The 18,407-nt window shown below is 45.8% G+C and overlaps 1 protein-coding gene across 1 annotated transcript in view; it reads right to left on the minus strand.

Moving 5' to 3' along the window:
* LOC309574640 (USP6 N-terminal-like protein) overlaps nucleotides 1-18,407 on the minus strand; it is a 76,804-nt gene that overhangs the window by 17,967 nt on the left and 40,430 nt on the right. The window contains exons 3-7 of the mRNA XM_082284425.1: nucleotides 13,653-13,936; nucleotides 7,803-7,876; nucleotides 7,198-7,283; nucleotides 6,335-6,374; nucleotides 5,522-5,602 (exon numbers count right to left, since the gene is read on the minus strand). Coding sequence (XP_082140551.1) covers nucleotides 5,522-5,602; nucleotides 6,335-6,374; nucleotides 7,198-7,283; nucleotides 7,803-7,868 — 273 coding nt within the window. The 5' untranslated portion in view covers nucleotides 7,869-7,876; nucleotides 13,653-13,936. The remainder of the gene's footprint in view (nucleotides 1-5,521; nucleotides 5,603-6,334; nucleotides 6,375-7,197; nucleotides 7,284-7,802; nucleotides 7,877-13,652; nucleotides 13,937-18,407) is intronic.

Genomic DNA, 18,407 nt, shown 5'->3' on the forward strand with positions numbered 1-18,407 from the left:
CCAAGGCATATGATCATACTCAGGTCCGGGGAAGGAAATAATTTTGTTTTGAATTTCTAGAGCTGTTGTTGTTGTACATTAATGAATGCAACCCTCAGTGGCATATAGTAAACGTCTCTATTGATTTTCTTTGCACAAGTGCTAAAGAAACAGGGGAGGTACAAAACATGCTGAGATGGAACTGAACTGAAATGCCTTCCTGTTATTTATCCAAGGGCTTTCCTCCTCCCACCACCTCCAGACACGAAAGTGATAAAACCTCAGAGCTGTGAGTCACCCAGAAAAAAATGAGCATTTTCTTCATCATGAAGCTTGAAGCAAAACAGAGGAGTTACCACTACAAGCAGTATTTACCGCTGGGATAAGTAACAGAGGTAAGGCAGCACGTGATAACTCCTGTTCCACGTGACAGTCAAAAATGACCCCCAAGGTCACTCTCTTCTGTCTCTTATAGACCTCTCAGCCCCTAGAGACCCTCCCTTACAGGGAAGAGAACACCAAGATCATGGACCATGCAAGCTGACAGAACAATATGCATAGGCACGAAGAACAGCCACCATTCTGCTTCACAAAAGGAGATGCTGGTGGTCAAAGCAATGGTTCAAGACACTGTAGAAAGGCTGTGTCAGCCAAGGACTGAAACCACAGTGTCTAAAACTTACTCCAGGTTTTGCCATAGGATCATCTTCCCTCTCCAGGCTTTAACATACAGAGCTCATGGCACAGAGGCCAGCATCAGCCCATCCCTATCTCTCCCCTCCCCACGTATTTTCTTTCTGATGGGATGGGATGGGGAAGACTATGGAAGTACAGACTTGAGCTCCATCTTCCTGCACCAGCCATCTCCTCTGAGAAGTACCCAACCAGTTGCTCCAGATCTTGAATAAGATGGATGGAGTCACTGCCTTTAAAGACAGAACATCTTTTTGCACTAGTTAAGACAGTGAAATTAAAAAGGATTTGGGAGAGGTGGGTTGGTTTTTGAAGCAGAATATACACATTGCAGTTCACCTTCACACTTCGGAGTCTGGCACTGTTAACTTCTCAGCCATGTGCACGGATCACCAGGAAGAGACTGAAGGAGCAATATGCAAATTTTGGGTATGCATGGCAGTATTCCCTTCAAGCCTTTCCATATATCCAGTGTATCTCTCCAATACCCTGAAGTGGGGGCAGCCCTTCTTCCTAAATTCCTTTAGGGCTCAAAGAGTGATCCTTCTGGAGAGATCCTTCTTCACATCCTCTGCCAGTGATGCACCAGGGGAACTGAGCTGTGCAAATCTTCACCTGGAGTGGTGGGTGAAGCCTCCACCACCACCATGACCACTACCACCCTGGAGAAGAGGATTTCCTTTTAGTACCACGAAGCCTGCTGACTGATGATGTGGCCATGCAGGACACTTGGCAGACTGGACATCACCACACATGGCTTTCTTTCCACATGGTTAATGCTTGCTCCAAACTCGGCTGTTGTGCCTGCAGCTGGAGCCTATGCAACTGTTCCTGATGGGGTCCCAGCAAAGCAGGGGCAAATTTAAATCCTAAAGCTGGTGGACCATGGGCAGGCATTTACAGTTATTGCCCAGGTTACCTTTGGAGGAGAGGAAAATGCTACCTGCCTTTGCAAAATGGAAAAAAAAAAAGCAGGTGAAGCCACCCTGCAGCTCCTAGACACAACCCCCTTTCCTTCCCATAGCATTTGCAGGCAGGAGATCTGACTTCAGCCAGCCCTGGCACAACAAATGTCTGCTGGCTCTCCCTGGCATCAGCAGACTGTTCACTCTTGGGGGTCTGTGCCAGTCCATACAGATCCCTGATTCATCCTAAACCGCTTTGCTGGCATGCACTGGATTAAGCGCCCTGCACTCCCATGACCTTAGCAGAGACAAGGCTTCCCCCCTGCACAAAGGCAGGCTTTGCCTAAAAACCAGACATCTATGACCAAAGACATCCCTCTCTAAAGGTCCCTTCCCACATGGCCAGCAGCAAGATGCAGCTTGCAAATGATGCAGAGGTCATATCCTCCTCCTATGACTGGTGGTTCTGGCTGAAATCCATTTCAGAGCAATGAGGAATAAATTATCCCACTGTTGGAGTGCACACAGCACAGTCTTCTTTATCTGCAAAACTGTGCTGCCTGAACTGTGTAGATTCTTATATGGCACCAACCATTTCCTAACTTTCCCAAGTAGAGTCAGGCTGGTGTTTTAACTTGGGTTCAAATCAGCAGTGAAGAGGACACAGACCACATGAGCCTCCCTGTGCTGAACCCCAATAACACAGTTTAGCACTTCTTTGCATGTTTGACATACCTTAACTCTGCAAAACAGTGTGGTCCTTTCATGGACTCCTTTATTTTTGTACCCTTTCCCTTGTGGAAGTTTAGACAGAAAAAGGCACCATTGCATCATTCTAACCCCACCCATATGAGGAATTGTGCTGGGTGTCACTTTTTGCTGATCTTGCTACTGAAATTAAATCAGCTACAGAACGTGTCTAGAACAGAGATGGAGACAGATCTGAGGCAATGATGAGCACAGGGAGCCCCAGTTCATTACTTTAATGAAGATAATCCTATTTGTTGCTCATCCTGAAACAGGTTATGCCAGAAATTATTTCAGTTCCTAGCCAGGCCATTCTAGGCAAGGAACTGTAAAAGCTCCCCCTCTTTTTTTTCAGCCTTATTTCCTATAATCTGTGACAGTCACAAGACCCAGACTGCAATCTGCAGCACACAGGGATGTACACAGGCTGCAGGTGGGGGAACAAAAAGCCAAACCTGCTGCTCTCTAGCGATGGCTCATGCCAGGGGTCTGAAAAAGCTGCTTTCTTGCCCACTGACAGGTGGCTGCTTTGGGGTCAGTGCCCTGGATGGGTAGACAACCTCGCTCCTCCTGCTGACATTTCACAACACTGAAGATGAGACAACAACCTAAGCCTCAATCAGGTACTGAGATGCTGCAAAACACAAGGGCCTGCTTGCCAAGTCCCTCTTCATCAAGCACTTGATATGATCAGATGTCTGCCAGCTCCAGCATATGAACTGGGACTGAAAAGGTTGGCCCTGAAGTCCAGGAAGTCCCAGTCTGGAAAATAAGATGGGTTTCTACCTCATTCCAGCAGAGTCAAAGTCAGGGCAACTTCCCTGTGAAACTGCCTGCAGTTCCTGCAACAAGATTTTTTTTCCCCTCTAATAAAGCACAGCATATCAAAATTAACATCAAAGGGAAGGGTCTTGTTTTCAATAAGAGGAGTTTTTTCAAAGATGACATCTTAGTCATTGTTAAAATAACACAGAGCAGCTGTCTTGTGACACTTGAGTTTCTATCATGTCAGCCAAGTGGCGAAAACAAACCTGAAGGAAATATGCAATGCAGATGTGGCAGCCTGAGCACTCAGAGAAGGAACAAAACCAACCCACTCTGCTTTAGAAAAATCAGATCAAGGGCTTGTCACATTTATTTTAGCTAGAAAAAAACCCCGTAGCCATCTGACAGGACTGTGATCCCAGCATAAGGTCCTTGAAATGCCACAGTTGAACTGCATCCAGCTGTGGCAGAAGGAATATCTCAGCAGCTTCCATGGTCCTGACACAAGAGCGTGGTGTTGCACATCAAGGTAAAGGATACAACCTAATTTTACTTTTTTTTATTAAAAGAAGGCACATTTCTCTTGTGCTTCTCAGGGACTTTGCATTTAATGACGTGTGGCTGCTACAGACCTTCCTGCCTGCACTTGCCTTGGTGCAAGGCAGCGGGTGTTAGGCTGGACAGGGCTAAAACCACAGCTCCTTTCTACTCCCCAGGGTCACCAGACTGCTCCTTCCTTGCTTGGAGGCAAGCACTGCTTCTCTGTTTGCTGGGAGAGGGGATGGCCATTTCCAGTCTCCCAGCATGAGACAATGCCATCTCTGTGCCCAAGAGTCATTGACCATTTACAGGCTGTTACTTATAACATCTTTTATTCCACTACAAGAGCTTTCTGATTTTCTGGCCCAAAGATCCTCAAAACCTACTTGCCGGTCTGACCCTTTGCCATCCAGCAGATCTGAGTGACATCAGCTACAGCAGGCTTAATACACCCACTAATTATCAAGGGAAATCCAAAACAGACGGGGATCAGAGATCGCTACCACTCCACTGCACTCATGCTGGGTCCTGTCTGTCCCCACCGTCTCACCCAGGGAAGCCAAGGTGTGCTAAAACCACTCATCATTACTCACCCCAAACACCCTCCAGGACCTGAAGGAATTCCCTGTACCCTGCTGGAATTTGGTGGTTTACCCACAAGGTCACTAACCAATTAGTGCTAACTTCTAATTAGAAAGAAACAAGTCACAAGAGAGCCTCTGATTTTGCCTGTGGAGCCGCACTGATGAACAAAGTGATTAGAACCACCCCGAAGTGAACAGAAGAATTATAAAACCCCAAGCCCACCTCCACCACATCCCTGCTGTCATTAAGATGATTTTGTTTCTGTTGGTTTTTTTTTAAAGGGTGAGACTACAGCAGGTCGTTGGCTGGGTGAACTGGACATGACTCCTGATAGCTGGGCAATGAGGATGCTCAGCTCCATGTTGTCCCAGCAGCTATGCAAATACTCTTCAGAGATATTTCTCTCTATATAACCCTTTTAACCAAGCTCAAATTTCTCCCAAGGACTCCCAGCAGGAGCTAGAAGCAGTCCAAACAAACACCCCACTCCTCCTGCTAAACATGAAGGCTGCAAAGGCCATGGCAACAAGGTAATGCCAGGCTTCTGCCCTCTCCTGTGCAGAGTGCTGCAAGCAGAGCAGGTCACAGACAATGCTCCTCTCCCTACGCAGCAAGGATCCTGTCATCAGGTTCAAAGGGTTTTTTGTTTCAAGAGGTTTGTAAGAGGAACATATAACAGATACTATTTATTAAGAACAATTCAGTTTTGCAGTGGTGCTTGGTGCAGAGTTTAACACCAAACCCAAGACATAATGTCAGCATCTCTATCCTTGATTTCCACAGATGGCTGTACACAATATAATACCTAAGTGACCTCTCACAGGCACAGCTAGCAGCAAAATATAAAATCTAGGTAAAGATCTAGACAAATAATTCTTCCCCCAGGGAGAATTACAAGGAACATCAACTGGGCCGTATCAGTCACATCTCCCACATCACTGCCAGGAGGTGGAGACACAGAAGCGACCTGTGGTGCGCACTGCCCTCTGCTCTCACAGGGCAGGGAGCCAGATGGGCACACAAACATCCCTGTTGTGCTCCTGCTTGCACAGGAAAGCAGAAGTGCAAACATGGCAGCAGCATTTAGGAAACCCTTTTTAAAGCTATGTAAGTCAGAAGAGGACTTTACCTCGACTGGTAACCCAGAAATTTCTAGGAACGCTTTAAAATATTGAAGACTAACAAGTAGTTTCAGGCAATGTTCCAGAGATCTCTGTTTTCTCTATTGACTTTTTGAAAACCTGACTCATCATAAGGATCCATCACACCTGCCCTTCCAGACATACACTCTTTCTTTTCCTCCTTACCTTGTCACTGTTTCTGTATTTGCCCCATTTCTTCAGCATCTTAAGCCACTTGTCCACACGTTCAATTTCCTGCTGTTTTTGCTGGTGCAAGGAAGAAAAGACAAGACAAATTTAAGAAAAAAAAGCCCCAGGAGATGCCTCCTCAAAACACAAAACTTCATTCTCTTAGGTTTAAACTTATATGCAGACACCTCGCATCAAGGATGGGAATAATCCACAGGTGCGTGCAGAAACTGGTAATTTCAGCACTTGGTAATTAAAAGCAGCATTGGCAAAAATGACAAGACACACAGGCTTCACATAGAGAAAGCATTCCCAAGAGTATTCCCTGACAATAAAAATCTTTGCAGGTCCAGCTAGACTCAAATCTTATCACTGTATCAGATCAGCAGAAACACAAATCAGTCCCAGTTAGCAGGGTCCTAAGAGAGGACATTCTCTCATCTCAGGGGAGATGAGGATGGAGATGATGGTTACCTAGAACTTCCACCATTTTCCCTTGCACATGCAGTCCCCTTTATGAGCCACAGCTGCTGAGCACTGTGCCAAAGCAGAGGGGAAAGCCCAATATTGCTTTAAAGAGGTGCTTTTCAGTGCAGTGTGGAGGAGGGAAGATATCTGACCCAGCAAAATAAAAGCTCCAACAGCTGGGCATCGTGCAGAGTTCCCACGTCTGGGCGAGCAGCAGTGACCAGTGGGTGCTGGCTGCCTGCTTTGCTCTTACTTGCTCACTTGTTTCCTCAAAAAACATTCCCTCCCCAGCCGGTGTGATAAGGCTGCCACATCCATGATGACAGAGCTGGCAGCTCTCACCTTCTCCTCCAAGGCGGTGCGGGTTGGCAGCTCCTGCTCGCTGGAAAAGCAAGGGGTCACTGGTTACTCTATAGGTAAGAAAGGGTGTGGAGTAGCACGGGGTGCTGCAGCTCAGGGACCACCTCAGACACCTGAGCCCTGGGGACTTTGTGCCTTTCCTACAGCTGCCCCCAGTATGAAAGAGGCAGGGGAAGCACCATCCAAAATCCCACCACCCAACAAGAGCTCCTGGGGGGTGATCAAGCACTGGATATAACTGGAAATCCTGGGCATATATCTCCTCTTCAATACACATATGATCAGCAATTTAAATGGTGGGGAAGCAGAATGTCTGGACAGCAATTGCTTAAAACCTCCTGCACACAGAACACCTACTATTGTAACTTTTGTTCAGAATCAGAATAAAACCAGTTATTTTAAGCACTCTTTCCAGGCAGAGGGTGTGCATTTAATTCATGTGCACCTTAGTTAGGATGGGGATTTCCTCAGGCAGCCAAAGAATCAGATATCTTGTCTCGTCTCTCCCTACAGTTCCCTGAATCAACAGGTGCAAACACAAGGGCCTCTCCCTCTGTGACACATCATGGTGGCACAGGAGCACCAGCCTGCACCTTCTAACACCAGGCTTGTTATAGGAAACCACATCTAAGCCCTGTCTTGTAGGAGATTCAAAGCATCAGAGTGTTTGGACATGCACAGTTGAGGAAGGAGGCCCATTTAGTCTTTCCTCCTGCATTTGGGATTGATCAAGCCAAGCCACAGAGCAGCTTACGGGAGAGATGCTGGGCCTGTCATGCTCAGTGCAGAAGGATGGTGCACACACACACAGGTCAGAGAGGAAAGGAGACAGCACGAGGACTTACTGCAGGAATCCAAACCGGTCTGTAACTTTGTACAGCGTGAAATCAGCATCTTCCCACTGGTCAATCTGAGCTCCTTCCTGCCTGCCCTGAAAGCAGAAAGGACACCTGTGAGCTGGTCCCAGCATCGGGAATGCCCCAGTGCCTGCATCCTGCCCCCAAAGCCCACATCCCTCTCTCCTGAAAAAAAGGCACAGAGCCAGGAGAGCAAAACCTGAACTAAAGAGCCAAATACAAGACAGGCAAGAGAAAAATGCCAAGTTCAGCCTATCCAGCATTCCATGTGTGCCTCTGCTAGACGCTGGGAAGGGCATCAGAAGAAACAATGCTGTTGGGCATAGGCCATCCTGGTATTAAGGGAGCACTGAAGCACCAGAAGCTCAGGACCTTTCAGTATCTATACTGAGCACACATGGGACCCTCAAGAAACTCTGGGGATGTAGTGAGAGGGGATGTACAGGCAGGGAGAGCTGGCATGAAGCCTGATGGCATGAGGGTTACTGGGGTGATGCCTGCAGGGAGGCAAAAGTTCTTATTTGACACATTCCTAATTGATTAAACAGCTTCAGTGCCAGCCAGCATGTTGGGGAGATGCACAAGGCTGATACCTTCTCATACTTGGCGACGATCTCTGCTTTTTCCTGGGCTATTAAAGACTCTATATCCTTCTTCATATCAGAAGCTGTAAGGGAAAAAAAGTGTGAGGGAGGGGAAAGGAGATAAGTAAATGTTTACGCAGCATGTGAAATATTTTAGGAAAGTGCTAATACAAGAAATGTTTGCTGAAGATTTTAGCTTCCAGCCATATCCCACAGCTAGAATTAGGCCGAGGTTGCACAGCTGCTGTACAGAGCGTTTGTGGAGCTTGCCTGCACGCAGCAGGACTGCCAGCTCCCTGCTCCCTGCACTGGGACACAGCCCAACCTGAGCAAGGGGAGTCTTGTCTTTGTTCTCAGGCATATACATGACAGTATGAAAGACATGGCTTTTAAATCAAGATGCACAAACCAGCCACAGAGCCCCGGCCCAGCACAGGACAGGCACCAGCCAGGCGCTGCTTGGCACAGTGTCCACGTGGATGACAGCAAACCACCACGCTCCTGCCCCACCTCAGGATGGGAAGCCAGGAGATGCTCTGTAGGGGCACCCAGAGGCAGATTTAACATCAAAGAAGAAATTTAAAGGAGAAGCTTTTGCCTACTGAAGTGTGCATGAGACAAGTGAATTGGCCTCTAGGTGATTACCTTCTATATACAACTCCAAAAGAAAAACAACACAGCGGCAAGATGTTGAGACGGACCAGTCTTGGTCTAAGCGAGACCCAGTCTAGGTCCCTGAGATCTGTGCCCACTGCTCTGCTTCATCCCATACACATACGTATGAGCAAGGTAACTTCCCACGTCAAACACAACTTGAGCATTGTCCTGTACAAGCCCAAAGGAGCATCCTATCCTCCCTGTAAAGCCACAACCAGTTCCTCATCCACCAAAGGTGCATCTAACACACCAAGGAGAAAACATGGGCAGACAAAACCTCCGGAGGTGGCTGCAAGGAAGAGGGCTGAGGGAAAGTCCATCAAGTCCTCCTCCTCTGAAACTGTGTGGAGCCACAACCAGCCCAGCTCAGCTATGGCACCACTTAAAAGCCAGGCCACCACAGGCCACATTACCTAAACCTTTGGGCCATTGTAGCTCTCTAATGGATAGCTTAAACCACAACAAGGAGCCATGCTGACCTCCCTTCAGGAGAAACCTGAAGGGTTCTTCCCATAGGACATGTTACTCCAGCTTCCAGATGAAGATGCATCTCAGCAGTGGTGCTTGCCACCGAACGAGCCAGAGCAGCCAAAGGCATCGCTTAGGGTCATCTGAAGAGTGGGATTATAAATGAAGGAGAAAAAAAACTTGGGGAGATATGATGAGCAAAAGCATCAGCACTCTCCAAGGCTCACCCCATTTGTCTGCACCTTCAGACACCTGCAAGAGACTATTTATTTGTCTCACCTTAACAACTCCTTAATACAACCTGCTTGCTGCCACTGTGTCTTTCCGGCATGGATGGAGATGGCCAAGAGATCCAACTTTCCCTAACTCTTCATTTTGAAAGGAGCTATCTCTCCTAGTTGTCAGCAGTGTGATAGAAATACACTATTACATGCAATATAATCAGGGCTCTTCCATGACCTGTTATGAGGCAACAGCACAGTCAGGGCACCACTTTACACTCATCCATTCAGACACTGGAAAAATGCAAATTCTTCAAATTCATGGCAGGAATGGGTATATCTTCCCCTGTTATTGGCTCCACAATCAAAATAGAGCAATGATAGAAATACTAGAGTGTATTTTGTTCCTTTATTTTTCCAAGCTGCAGCTCCTACTTCAGATGTGAACTTTGTTAAATACTTTTTGATCACAGCTTAATTTTACAAAGTAGCAAGGTCTGAGTAACTGTCTCACTGTGTCACCTAATATTTCTGCATCTCCTCCTTCTCACATCTCCTGTGAAATTTAACTCCCCCAATTATGACTTTTTTGTTGTTGTTGTTATGGGGCCAAAAAATTCAAATGATGTCTTTTACATGCTGCTAAAAATACAAATATTCTACAGGCTACAGGGAAAAAATAAACTGTACATCAGATTAAATGGGCAATTTCTCAAGACACTTACAAAGTGAAAGCTATTCTGAACATCTCTGACCACACTCTGTAATAGAATAACAAAGGAAGAACAACTTGGCACCATGGGAGGATTTACACAACAAGAACACATATATTTTGGCATTCACCTCTGCAAAAGCCTCTCTGCAGCCAGAAACACCAGACTCGTGCAAAGGAGCCAGTTTTGCATCTCATGCCTGGACTATGCACATTTGTTTTCTCTTTCTAGAACAGTGCAAAAGTCCCAATTTAGGAAAAAACTTGAAAGCAGAGAAAATGGTTGATGGCAGTGAGAAGGACAGAGATGGCAAGTGGCTGCACTAGCCTTGGGGTGTAACCACAATGCTGCTGCTTGGGAGAGCACAGAAAGGTGCTGCGCTCAGCGAGGTGATTGTCAAAGTACTCTGGAGAGGGAACAGAACATAACTGAGCTCTGTAATGGCATTCATTGAATAGGGGTATTTTTATTATTTAATTCTGCACATGCTCAAACTCCAGAGTAGTTTTGACACCATGGTGTTAAATAGCATTTGCTTGAGGGGAAAAGACACCTTGTGTACACAGAAACTACTGAGATTTATTTTCTGAAGGATTTGACGAAACACAGCATTTTTTTACTTGATGTAAACACAGTCTTCCTATAAATAGGAACAGGCTGTACCTGCCACGGTTCTCCATATACCTGTGTACGACTCCATACTTTCTTTTTTTTAATGTACCACTCAAATTAGTTTCTCAAGCCCGCCACCCAATTTTCTCCTGTGTGTACGGTATTTTCCTAGCAAAGAGATATTTTTTCCACACAAGATGAAGCTGCTATGAACAGGAATAGTAAGAAAATGTGAACAATGTAACAATGATATTAGATAATTTACTGGGATATAAGCAACAGAAAGCCCTGAACCATGCACATGTAAATTCAACCCCAAAACAAAGTTATGAACTAGTTCCTTTTAGAAAGAATGAGTTGAAAACACCCACAATCTGTCATCTCACACTAAAACTTGCAGCTTCCAGTTTACAATTTAAGGAGGTAAAAATTAATACCAGCAACACTAAGCCTGAAGATGCTAATGAAAATGCATGTTACTGCCTACCCACATTGAACATTATCTAGCCATCAGCAAACCTGAAATAAAATACCCAATTTTTGAATGAAAGCAACTTTCCTTAAATTAATTCACCAGCTGGGATCTCAAGTATTGGCAGCAAGAAGAAAGTATATGCATCAAAAATCCAAGACTTCATGTCAAAATTGCTCTCCATAAATCAGATTTACTGTTATAACCTTCCCCACAAGTGCCGTATTTTTCCAGTCAGATCTGCCAAGCTCCCACTGTCCCACATGGGACAGCACCTGCCGGGACCAGCCTGGCTGGGAGAGGGGAACCTCTGCCCACCAGCCCAGTGCTGCAGCCCTGCTCGCTGCCCAGAAGAATTGAGCATTTCCCACGGCCTAGCAGCAGTGCTCCTTGTGGCACAGCCTGGGACACACAGACATCCCCTGTCACCCCCAGCCACAACACGATGTGTCACGCTTACAAACCTCCCAGCAAATCACCCTGCCAGCACTTGGCAGATGGGCTTTTGAAAATGAAAATATCAGTAAAATCTCTTCAGCATAGTAACGTGTTCTCAGTCTTGGGCTGGATTTGAGGATACTCTGGAACTCAATTTTTAAATCTTTTGTAGTGTAGAACAGTATCTACTCAAGCCATTTGAGATTAAGACTACGTGTTTGTAGTTGGTTTTTATTTGGCAGAAGGTCATTGAAAAAGCAGAAATGGGTTTAGGTGAATGTGTGTTCTCATTCTGAATGGGTCCTCTTAACTTTAAATAGAGACTGCTGCTAGGAGAAGAAAAAAAAAATCAAGTTTTGACACACCACTCTGGCTTCTATCAGAGTGAAACTACTACTGTGGAATAAAGTAAAAAAGGTACGTACTTACTACAGTCACACCCACCACTGCTGAAACCCAACAAGTCACTGTTCCTGTTTCATGTTCCATTTTAAAAGCACATTTTAACACAGCATTTTATGTCTTTAGCCATCTATAGTATCAGCCTGCAATTTTTCCTTTAGAGGAACAGTTTTAAGGGAAAAGCATATACATCTATGCAAGTGCAAATGCTTATACATCTGCTAAGAGGCAAGACCCTCTCACAAGGTACACCTGCAGTCTGCACCACTTCCCAGCAAAGCACTTTTAAATCTACTACTCACTTGTAAAGCTACTACTAGTTGTAACAGTGACTGATGCACTTGCACACCCTGGAATAAACCTGGCCATGCGGAGCAGTGAAAGCAACTAAAACAAGCTGTGAAAAGTTGAGTAAGCCCCATCAGGGCTTTTTAAGTGCATGAAACAGGCACCTTGACATGCTTCAAACCGCACAGGCTAAGGGCTTGGAGCAATCTGCCCATCCTGGCTGCCTGGTAGAAGCTGGGGAAATAGTCAGCAGCTGCAACCATAGAGGAGCCGTCATCAGAGGCTCTTCTCCCACAAGCTCAAAGCCTTTGAGGCATCTACCCAGCAGGAGCCAGTTGTCTCTGCTGCAGGGTGCTGAGGACACCCAGCTGCCACAGCACACTGGTCAAATGCTCTTTGGCTCAAAGCCTTTAGAAGCAAAGCTACAGCATTACACCACTGCACATACCTACCAAGCACAGCCGAAGCGAGTATGGCTTTGGGACTGCTCTGACTGCATCACCACAGCCTGAGGAAACCTCAAAGCCCCTCAAGGCACCCAGGAGGGGCTGCAGGCAGTTACAGGCAGGCACCAGCACGCCTGGCTGTGTGCCCACAAGGTGACAAGCCAAGGAGGAAGTGATGGCCACACACCACTGACTGCAGGCAGAGCTTCTGCTTTGTGAGAACCAGCCCCCATGTGGAAGCCAACCTGCTCTCGACGTCATGGTACAAGACTGGCCAGCATCCCCATTTCTAGTGTTGCAGCTGCTGCAGCATTTTTTTACTATACCCCCAAATTTCTCTTCCAAAATGAACAACACACTCAATGCACTTGCATCAAGGACTTCTGCTCACTCCCATGTGCAGATTCTCTCTCATTAACAAACCCAGACTGCAAACATCCTGGCCAGGCACCAGCTTCAAAACACATCACTGGACTGTGCATCCCCAACCTTAGCTCAAATCCGGGACACGATTATATCCCTGCTACCAGAAAGGGAATCAAGACCTGCACTTGCAAAGTGAATTACGGCTTCGGGAATGAAATTAACTATCAAGCAGGATGAACCAAGATACAGGAGACCCTGTTTGCATGTTTATTTCCTTGACTACAACCCAAGAGCACACAAGCAAGCTTTTTTGTTTGTTTGTTTGAAGAGTATAAGGAGCACTAAGCCAGCTGAACTGCAGGAAGGTTTGTTTTAACTGTCTTGGAGTCTTTGAAAATGACTGTCCAGAGATCACTTTAGATGAATCACAGATGTGCTACAGAAAATTCAGATGATCTCCTGTCCTAGTAAACTTGCATTGTATCTGAAACTGCACTGGATGCTGCACTGGAGAAAACACAGTCACCTACCTCAGCAGAGGTACTGGGAACACCAAGGGAGAACCTCTACTGCAACTCACTTTGACACCACCAGCAATATCCCAACAAGCCAGAGCATCCAGCATCATCATAGATGAGATCCTGATGATTTATTAGCATGTGTAACCACAGTATATGGCAGCTCTCAGGGTGATTCTCATTTGCTCCAGAGCCTGCCTGTGAGTCTGGAGAAGAAAGGATGAAAATACAACCCAGCTTCAAGCAACATGCCTTTACCTGAGCCTTGTATCAGGTGCCAAGATTCATCAGTTCAGCTGGAGTTGTCCACTCCCCTGAAGGCATCTACCCAGCATGAGCCAGCTGTCTCTGCTGCAGGGTGCTGAGGACACCCAGTTGCCACAGCACACTGGTCAAATGCTCTTTGGCTCACCCACACTGCCCCAGCTTTGCGTGGCTGCTCTCCTCCACCCTCGTCCTCTGGCACGTGAGAGCTCACTGCAGGTGCCTGGGAGAAGAGGCAATGCAGGAGGCAATCCACACTCTCTCGTCCCTTGGGCTCACTGCAAAGGAAATAAAAAGTTGGTCAGTTTTTCAGTTCTGGCACAGGCACCATCTTTACCAGGGGTCTTTGAACACAGAGGAAAGGCAGGTCCCTTCAGAGCTGGTGGGGAAGGAGCAGGCTGTAACTGCAGGGCACACAATGGCAGAAAATAAACTACGCTCATTTGTGTTGCAAAAAAAAACCCTGGTGTGGTTTTTCTGGCCATTTTCCAGCCTGGTTGAGTGCCAGGGCTTTCTATGCAGGCCTGAGAGACCAACACACCTTTGTACCAGCCTGCACTTTACTGCACAGGTAACTCAGCAGGCAGAAAATGCCCCCTACCCAAGCCAAAGGAATAGTATTACACCCAACTCCAGCTGATCTAAGAATATGTTGCCCCCAAGAAGGGCTGCAACGGAGGGTTCAGGCCATTCCTTCAGGACCTGGGACAGGTTAAAACCAGTACATGACATCATGGACTTGCACAGCAGAAGAGCCAGCACTGGCTGTGTCACCTGAGCCACCTTCCAGCACTTGCAGTTCTCCCTGATACATTCAAACAGCTACACAGTCCAAAGGAAAGCAGAGCCCAACACAGAGCTATCACTTATAAAAGCCAACTTTTTAATTCTCACCTTCAGCAACTCAGAGAAGCAACACATTAGTTCCACAAGTGTGAAATCAAGACAGAATCTCAAAGCATGATGCTCTGCTTGAAGTCAGCAAGCACTGGGGAGAGGGAGCACAGCTCACTTCCGTCATGAGCCGCCACTTTAATAACACCACCTCTCCTCCAATCCCCCTCATAAACACCAGCAAGTGGACTTTTACCAATGTTTCTGAGCTGTCCTGTGCTGAATTTCCCTGCTGTCACCTCTCCAGCACACAGGCACAACGACTTGGAGGCCCTAAGGTGCAGAAGGCCTCACACCCTTTCAGAGGTGGCCACCATTATAAACAAGCAATCCATTACACAGATTATAATTTATGTATGTTATAACCTAGTAGGTTGAAGTGTGTCTTACACACATTAAATGCAGATTACACACATTTCCCTCTATTCTCCCAATTTGCACTAAGCTTTTACAGTACAATGGCAAGCTGTGGTGACAACGATGACAACCCTTTGCCACTAGACCACAGCAATATCAAGAAACCCAAATGCATTGTCCAAGTCTTCTAGCTATAGAAATAACTAAAAAGCCACGTAACAGTGTGACTATATGCTATCCACCCCCTCAACACGAGCAGCACTTCCAATAAATAAAGCCTCTCTCAAGCCTCTCCCCATCATCCCTCTTCCTTTGCTCCCAGTACTTACATCTCACTCTCCTCACACACGTTTCTGGTGGTGTGCCTTGGTGCTCATCTCCCCAAGGATGGAGATGGGAGGAGATAAACAGGAGGGCTGATAAAGAGATTTGGTCTCCTCCCTGCTTATGCTCAGTAAGCCCAGCCTTGGTGCTTCTGCACAGCTCAGTTGGTGCAAAGTCAGAAGACACAGCTTTAGTTGTAAGCTAAACCCTCTGAGGAGAGCAGCGAGTCTATAAGCAATTCTTTGTCAGCTTCTACTTTTAGACCGCACAGGGAATAAAAGAGCATCCAAACATTCTTTAAGCTCTTTTTAACGTGAATCCATCTTCTGGAGACAACAATAGCCAAAAAAAACCAAACAAAGGACTGCACAAAAAATTAAAGATGCATGAGTTATTTTTTCAAAGCATCATTATTTAAATGATTTTTTATTTAAAAAAAAAGAAGTAAACTGAAGAATGCAAAAGTCCACATGCTGCTTTTGGGAACTGAAGATTAATTTTCTTTCTGCATTCCCTCCTTTTTCCATTCCAGTGTCTATAAAAAGGGAAAAAAAAAAAAAAAAGCCAGAGGGAAAACAATAAACCCCTCTTTTTTTCGGGTGATGCACTGACCTGGAAGGGAACTATATCTACACAGAGCTTGGGAACTGGCTTCTTCTGTTTCCTTAAGACTCGAAGGGCAGTTTGCATTTCTTTAACCATGAACTAATGGAAGCTACAACAATAGTCATTCTCTCTTGGACATGCATTCCTCCTAAAACACTGTATTTTATTCTTTTTGGTACATGTAGCAACACTCCAGGACACACTACTCTTCCCTTGTCATTCTTACCACCAGCAACACTTGGCAATTTTGGGTAAGCTAAAGGCTCCTTTTGCTATTTAAAACTTTCCCTGGGTTTGGCTGGGCGAGCCCTGTCAGCTAGGGGCCACCCACACCCAACACGTGCCTGAAGCAGAAGGGTGAGGACACGTGTCCTGGCTGTTATCCAAGGTGTCACCCTGGGCACTGTGGAGCTAGTGATGCTCCCTAGCCAAAACCAAAGGAACAAAGATGCAAACATAAGCTATCATGCTGCCAGCAGCCTGCACTCTCTTTGGCACAGACAGGCAGCATCTTTTTTAAAACACATACGAGGAAATAACAAACGAACCGTTATATAAAGTTGCTGGTACAGCCAATGAAATAAAGGAGTATGAAGTTAAAAATCCACTAACAAGATGCAGCTTGGCTGTGAAAAACCAGTCCAAAATAATTATTGAGGGGAATGACTTGTATGCTACAGATATCTAAGTTGAGTCACAGTGAGACCTTTGCTGACTCTGTCTTACACTGCTTCCAAGAACCTCTAGCTTCACCTTATTTTTAGGAGGGAGGCAGCTTCAGCCATTAGCCTGACCCCAACTAATGCCCAGCCCCTAGGAACCACCCTCATTCCTTCAATCACTTTAATGACTTTAATCAGCTCACACTGCCTCCAAATACAGAACCCTCGCAGGAAATTATTTGTCTTTGGCAGCCTCTGCAGAGGACACTCCCTGACCATTTTACTGGCAGTATCCTGGACTTGCATTACCTTCAAACAGCATCTCCAGATGCTAATGCATGAGCTTTTGTTAACTTGTTTTTTTCTATCAAAGCCCCATGCGAGCATATCCAGTAATAGAAAACTTGAGGGAAACAAGAAGTATTTCATCCAAGACCAGAAAGTACTGAGAAAACGTCTCCCAAAGCTTTTTTAACAGCCTTGGAACTATATGCAGGACAGCATTAGGAGATGTAGTTTTTTCAAGTCATATGAAAGCAATCTTTTTAATTACGACATAACTTTTTGCTTGCTGTTACCTTCTAAAATCACCCCAACTTAAGAAATGCAGGATTTGTGTGTGCGTGCGCAAATCCAACCTTTTATTAAAGTCATAGAATCATAAAATGGTCTGGGTTGGAAGGGACCTTGGAGATCATCTAATTCCAACCCCCATGCTAAGGACAGGGATACCATTCACTAGACCAGTTGCTCAGGGCCCAACTGGTCTGGCATTGAACACTTCCAGGGATCCACAACATTTCTGGGCAACCTGATCCAGTGCCGAGTAAAGAATTTCTAATATTTAATCTCTCTTCTTTTAGCTTGAAATCATTCACCCTTGTCCTATCCACAGGTGCCTGTGTAAAAAGTCATTCTCCCTCTTATTTTCTAAGCCCTGTTTGAGTATTGGAAGGTCCTTTAAGGTCTCCCTGGAGCCTTCTCTTTTCTGGGCTGAACAACCCCAGTTGTCTCCTCCTGTTCTCACAGGAGAGGTGCTCCAGCCCCCTGATCATCTTTGTGGCCCTTCTCTGGACCTACTCTAACAGGTCCATGTCTTTTTTACGCTGACGACTCCAGAGCTGGACACAGCACTCCTGGTGGGGTCTCACGAGGGCAGAGTAGAGGAGGAGAATCCCCTGCCTCGCCCTACATTTACTGTTTTCCACGTCCTCAGCATTTCTGATGTGAATAATGGGCAGCAATGGAAATGGGATAAAAACAAGTCAAAGGGGACTCAAGTCTGTCAATAGAGATACTTGATACAGGTTTTTCCAGTGAAAGCTGGAGCTTGCATAAAGGAAGTGACAATGTGCATGAAAGAACTAAAAAACTCACAAAACCTCTTCTTGGATGAGATAAAACGCAGAGGCGGAAGTTTAAAAAAGCAGAGGAAGAAGTTTAAATAAATGAGAGCTTGTGGCAGTGATATAAAGACAAGCATTTGGTATGACGGAGACCCATGCAAGGCTGTCCAGAAAAGCAGCAGCAGATGCTGTTCTCTCCAGGAAGCAAACAAACACAACTCAAGTATCACCTGCATTTCAAGATGCAGTCTGACTTAGCTGAAAACATACTCAGCTGAAGAAAAGAAAAAAAAGGTACTTTGAACTTGAAAGGTGCATTTACCTTAAAAATGCTTTAACATTCACCCAACAAAGCAACAACCAGACAGTTCACTTAAAATAGTTCACTTAAAACCACAAAATTTCAATTAACTGCTACAAAAGGCATTTGCAAGCAGGATGATGATTTCCTCAGCAGCTTGGGAAATTCATCTTCCTGTTCCAAGATCAAAACCTGGGAGACCACAATGCATCCTACTGAAGGGCAGCTGGACTGTGCACTGTGCAAGAAAGCTTGGAAA

The sequence above is a fragment of the Coloeus monedula genome (genome assembly GCF_965178545.1).
Source record: "Coloeus monedula genome assembly, chromosome: 6".
Classification (NCBI taxonomy): domain Eukaryota; kingdom Metazoa; phylum Chordata; class Aves; order Passeriformes; family Corvidae; genus Coloeus; species Coloeus monedula.